Genomic DNA, 6,000 nt, shown 5'->3' with positions numbered 1-6,000 from the left:
TAAGAGGGACCCAAGCATTATGTCAGGGTCACGCACGCAGCGACAGCTCCAGAAGCCCTGCCCCCCTCCCCGCCCCGCCTCCGCAGGCCCCCCTCCCTGCCCAAGCCCCTCCACCCGCACGGAATGTGGGCGCCCGCCCTGGGCGCCGGCTCCACTTGGAACGTGGGCCCTGGCGCAGCTCGCCAACCGCGCCGTTCGCGGGGGCGGCTTCCTCGCACCTCCCCCTGCCGCGCGCCGCGGCCGCTGGGCCAGACGAGGCGAGGGGAAGGCGGGCCGAGGGGGCGGGCGAGGGACGCGGAACAGCGGGGAGGTCGGGGGCGGGGAGCAGGAGGCGGCGGGCCCCGGGAAGAAAGGAACATGGCTCCTGCGGCGGGCTGCGCCGAGCGCGGCCCGGGGCGAAGGCGCGCCGGGCGCCAGTGACCGCGATGGTGAACTCCAGCCGCGTGCAGCCGCAGCAGCCCGGGGACCCGAAGCGGCCGCCCGCAGCCCGAGCGGCCGGCCCCGGCCGGCTGATGACGGGCGGCGCGGCCGTTGGCGCCGGCCTCGCCGCTCCGGGCGGCCTCCGCGAGCAGAGGGGCCTGGAGATCGAGATGGAGCGTATCCGGCAGGCGGCCGCGCGGGACCCCCCGGCCGGAGCCTCGGCCTCTCCCTCCCCGCCGCTCTCGTCGTGCTCGCGGCAGGCATGGAGCCGTGACAACCCGGGCTTCGAGGCCGAGGAGGAGGAGGAGGAAGAGGAGGTGGAAGGCGAGGAAGGAGGAATGGTGGTGGAGATGGACGTGGAGTGGCGCCCGGGCAGCCGGAGGTCCGCCGCCTCCTCGTCCGTGAGCTCCGTGGGCGCCCGGGGCCGGGGGCTGGGGGGCTACCACGGCACCGGCCACCCAAGCGGGAGGCGGCGCCGGAGAGAGGACCAGGGCCCGCCGAGCCCCAGCCCGGCCGGCGGCGGGGACCCGCTTCATCGCCACCTCCCCCTGGACGGGCAGCCGCCGCGAGTGGCCTGGGCCGAGAGGCTGGTTCGCGGGCTGCGAGGTAAGAGCGCGACCTGCAGCGGCTGATGCACAAACCAGCTGCGGGCGGCTTTCCGGGGCTCCACCTCGCATCCCTCCTGTGTCCCCGCCTCCCTTGCAGGCGCGTACCCCACCTCTGCTACTTGTGCCCTACTTCCGGTACCCATGGCGGACCGCCACTGCGCCCTTGTAGGTGCAAATTTATGGGATACCTCCTTCTTCTAAAAGAAGAAGGTGTGTCAGCACATTTTTACCGCTGGATCTACGTGAAAGCCGTAATAGAATGAAAGGGTACCTCTGGAGATTTTTCTTCTTGGAGAGAATGAAAAAACATTCTAATACAACTGACTGTGGTTGCAACTGCATATCTGGGGCTTCCACTGGTCTGGATGCCCTATTGCCCCTCATTCCATTCTGGAAAGGGTTAACAGTAGTGTTATCCAAGTTATGGGAGGAGTGTCACTGAGTTGTCACTGATGTTTTGGTGATGTGTGTGGTTGTTTTGGGGAGAGCGAGCTGTTGAGATCACCACAAACAGAATAAAATAATGTCTGAGAAAAACAGTTGTGCAGCCACTTCTAATCTAGGCATTTTTCTGAAATAGTTGCAAAGAACAAGTTACATTGTCTAAAAAACTTGGTAGTATGTTTCTAAATAATTAAATCAATGTTCTTTGAAGTTCCAACAAATCAGTGGAGTCACCAGATACCAGCAACGTGTAAATGTGTCAGAGTTCGGTGCGCCCAACTTTCCAAAAGGCAGGAAAGGAATTTTCAGATTTGCCAGTGTCTATTTAGAGGACACAGATTTTCCAGAAGCAGATAGGATCCTGTTTTTGCAAAGTTTTGTCAGAGGCATCCTTGGAAAAGTGTTGCATTTGCTCTCACCGTTCAAATTATTTTAATCTCCACTTTTAAGAGTTTCCATGCTCAGTTCTTTTGAAAGTTTCCCTTCCCCTCTCTTCCCTGTCAGTTTTGAAAATCTTGCACAAAATAACCCAGGTGTTTTTACAGCAATGTGATTGAGACCAAGTCAGTCCTTTACCCACATCCTAGTTCCACCACACATTGACCCTGTGACCTTGAGCAAACTGCTTATCCTCTCTGATCCCCAATTTTTGTTTTTCTTAAGAGATCATTATAATACTTAGTTCTTGAGTGGGGAGAATTAAATGAGATGAAACTTGTAAAATGCATAGCATGTCTCTGTCATGTTGTGAGTGCTTCATAAATATAAGTTAAATCATAAATTTTTAATTGTGTACACTTGGGTACTTTCATGTAGGTGCTTATGCTAGGTAATCTGACTCATGGTGTGACAGGGAACAAAAGATCCTTTTTGAACAACGTATGTGAGTTAGGAAAAAGCCCTAACACTTTTTAAGGTTCAAAACTGTATCCAAACAAATTATATATTACTTTACCTTCTTTTAAATGTGCATATTCACTGATGTGAGAGAAGTTTTTTATAAGCTAATGAATAATAAGTCATGATCCTTTTAACTAAGGTTAAGCGTCTGATAACACATTTAACCTTCTTTGAATAAACTAGATAAAAGAATATAATGAAGTGAAATATGTATCTTTGTATGAGTTTATATACAAGTTTATTTCTTCAAAAATTTTTAAATTTTTTAAATTTAAAGAAATTAAAAAGAAAATTGACAATGTATAAGCTCATAGTGAACTTCTGGTCAATGGTCTAATTAGTAGGGGAAGAGACTCAGGAAAATGTTAATTTTAGAAAATTTTAGAATAAATTTTATTTTCTTAAATGTTAAATATATTAAAAATTAAACATATACTTGTCACTTATTAAATAAGTGACATTTGTTGAATAATTAGCGCTGCATTAGGTGCCTCCCTTCCCCCTCCCCCCTCCCCTCACACACACAAAAGAACTAAACCAGCACCAGCACCATTTTCTTATGGACAGAAACCAAGAAAAGTAAACTAAATACCATGAATGAGTTGTGATTTTTTTTTTCCCCTCATGGATACCAATGACAAAAACCTCACATGCAATATGTAAGTAGTACCCTAGGATCAAAGACAGAAAGTAACTTGCAATTTATAAAGGTAGGAGAGATTACTCAAGCTTGGAGTGGTCTAGAGGTTCCCTGGGGGTCTCCTGCCTTTGTGGTTTTATACACTCACTCAGATTTTCTGGGCCTCAGTTCTGATTTATAAAATGGAAGAGTTGAACTTAATCTCCAAAGTCTTTTCCAGCTTCAACATACTCTGTGTTGTTCTTTAATGACATGAAGCCAATATGGACAACAAATGGTCATTTTTGCTCTTTGTACAGTAGACAGATCTACTTAGCAGAAGTAGGATAGTAAAGAAGAAATGTTTGAGGCCTGGTTGTGGGACACCTTGTGTCCAGCCAAGGAATTGAGAATTTATTCCTAAATATTAGGAAGTGGTTGCAAGTTTTTAACAGGACCAGAACATGCAGAAAGGGGATATCAGGGGGTGTGCTGTGCAGGAGATCTTGCACAGGGAGACAGAGAGACAGAAGGGCCATGTAGGAGGCAGCCAGTGAAGAAGTGGTAAAGATCTGGACCAAAGGCAGTGAAAGATGGCTGAAAGATTTAAAGACTGCCCCCAAACTTAAAGACACCCTCACTGGTCTTGCTTACTTTTTTTTTTTTTCTTCAAAATCTTTAGAGCAAAAATAAAATCTGATACTTTACATGAGTTATCAAATTTTCTGAATTTCCAGAGTTGAATGTGTTCTATGGATGTATCAACCTGGTAAAGTCATTTCCTGTTTGTTATTTTAAACACCTATGCTTGGGGTTTGGGGTTTTTGTTTTCCTAGAGAAATCCTAAAGTACTGATTGTATTGGTCAGGGTAGGCTAAGCTACTATAAGAAATAGATACCTCCTCTCCCATTCACTATGTTGTATGATCACTGTCCATTTCCAGAACTTTTTCATCATTTCAAACAGAAACTCTACCAATTACCACATTCCCCTGCTCCTGGTGACCTCTATTCTACTTTCTGTCTCTGAATTTTTCTAATGTAGGTACATCATATTAGTGGAATCATATAATATTTGTCCTTTAGTGCCTGACTTATTTCACTTAGCGTAATGTTTTCAGGATTTATCCATATTGTAGCATGTATCCACATTTCATTCCCTTTGATAAATGAATAATATTCCATTGTATGTATACAACACATTTGTTTATCCATTCGTTAGTTGATGAACACATGGGTTGTTTCCACCTTTCGGCTATTGTGACTTTCCCTTTGTTTTTAATCTAAACCTCACTCTATCACTTCTTCCTTTTATTATTTGCACTATAATTTTGAACAAATGAGATTTTGTATTTCCATAGCTGTGGAGAATTGTTTGAGGGAGGGTTGCTACTGTGGGGTTTGTGGAAAGGTTATGCTAGTAACAGAATTTGGGCAATCAACAAACATTTGATGAGAGTCTCCTTTGTAGTGGGTACTAGGAATACAAAGGTGAATTATCATTCACCCAACTCTCAAAGAGCTCAGTTTAGTAGGAGAAACAGATGTAAGTAAATAATTGCAATGCCAGGTGTCAGGTTTGGAAGGGACCCAATGAAGAGAGGGCCAGCTTTACCTGGAGAGGTCAGAGGAAGTGAAACTTGAGTTAACATTTTGAAGGATGAGGGGAGAATTTAAGGAGGGAAAAAATAGCAGAAGTAAGACCAACCAAGCCTGTAGCTTCTTGGTATTTTTCCCTCTAAAAAGTTAGAACTCTTGAGGGCTTTACATGTCAATCTGAAGATGATTCTAGCAAGAATGTAGAGAATGGGGTGAGGCGCATAGTACTGGTTGGTGGGAGAATAGGTCAGGAGAGGCTTAAGCAAGAGACAGAGGGGTGAAAAGGCTGCATCCAAGGCATGTGAACTGGGATAGAGGGAAGCTGGCCTGGAGACAGACAGAAGCCATCAGAATTGTGGACCAATTCCATATGAGGGTTAAGAAAAGGGCCTATTTTAGGATGAAACCTATGTTTCTGGCTTGATACCATTAACTCAAACAGGGCAAGTAGGTTTCTAGACAAAGAAAAATCTCAGTGCATGGGGCATATGAGTATGAAATATCTGTGGGATATATGCTGGAGCTGGCTGTTATCTGTGGTATCTGCTTGTCTGGACCTCAGGAGAAGGCTAAGAATTCAAGATTCAGGAGTCAGTATCATATAAGGTAGCAACTGAATCTTCTATATTAAATGGCCCAATAGTAGTAAAAAGTCTCTTCCTTTTTTTTTAAATATTTTATTCTTTTTTTAATGTTTATTTATTTATTGAGAGAGAGGGAGAGGGTAAACACAAGTGGGGGAGGGGCAGAGAGAGAGAGAGAGAGAGAGAGAGAATCCTAAGTAGGCTCCACGCTGTCAACATAGACTACAACATGGAGCTCGAACTCACCAAACATGAGATCATGACCTAAGCCAAAATCAAGAGTCAGATGCTTAACTGACTGAGCCACTTAGGCACCCATCACTTCCCATTTTAAAGGTGGCCACGAAATTCAAGTAACTATTAGGAAGGATTGTGTCTGTCTTCCTAAACAAAGCCCACAAGTGTCTAAGCACAAAAGAACAGGATTCTTTTATGATATAAATGCAGTGAGAATTTGGTCAGGCTATTCACGGTGAAATCCAAATTCATATGGATTTGGGCATTTACACTGTTCTGAAATTTAGACCAACTAGATGTCAGAAGTAGGACATTTTTTCAGATTTGCACCTGTTTCTGGAGCTGTAGACAGGCCTCTTCCAAGCACTTTATGTGCTTTACACATAATATTGTAATTCCCAGAGCAACCCCACAAAGAGGTAGTCTTACCCCATTTTCAGATGAGGAAATGGAGCCTCATGATGTTAGATAAGATCTCACAGTTCTGAGCCCTCATTTGAACACAGCCGACTCCAAAATTCCACATTATTCCTCATTATTCCTCATTGTCATGATCAATGAGTCATGAGCATTCAGTGTATTTCAGATG

The 6,000-nt window shown here is 45.5% G+C and overlaps 1 protein-coding gene across 1 annotated transcript in view; it reads left to right on the top strand.

Moving 5' to 3' along the window:
• Positions 1-326: 326 nt before the first annotated feature.
• Positions 327-6,000, top strand: part of PKD2 (polycystin 2, transient receptor potential cation channel) — a 51,598-nt gene continuing 45,924 nt past the window's right edge. Inside the window, exon 1 of the mRNA XM_040478625.1 lies at positions 327-1,026. Coding sequence (XP_040334559.1) covers positions 426-1,026 — 601 coding nt within the window. The 5' untranslated portion in view covers positions 327-425. The remainder of the gene's footprint in view (positions 1,027-6,000) is intronic.

Source organism: Herpailurus yagouaroundi, unplaced genomic scaffold, assembly GCF_014898765.1.
Source record: "Herpailurus yagouaroundi ecotype Mexico unplaced genomic scaffold, PumYag 28, whole genome shotgun sequence".
Taxonomy (NCBI): Eukaryota; Metazoa; Chordata; class Mammalia; order Carnivora; family Felidae; genus Herpailurus; species Herpailurus yagouaroundi.
Note: the sequence above shows the minus strand (reverse complement) of the source record. Positions and strands in the feature narration are given on the sequence as shown.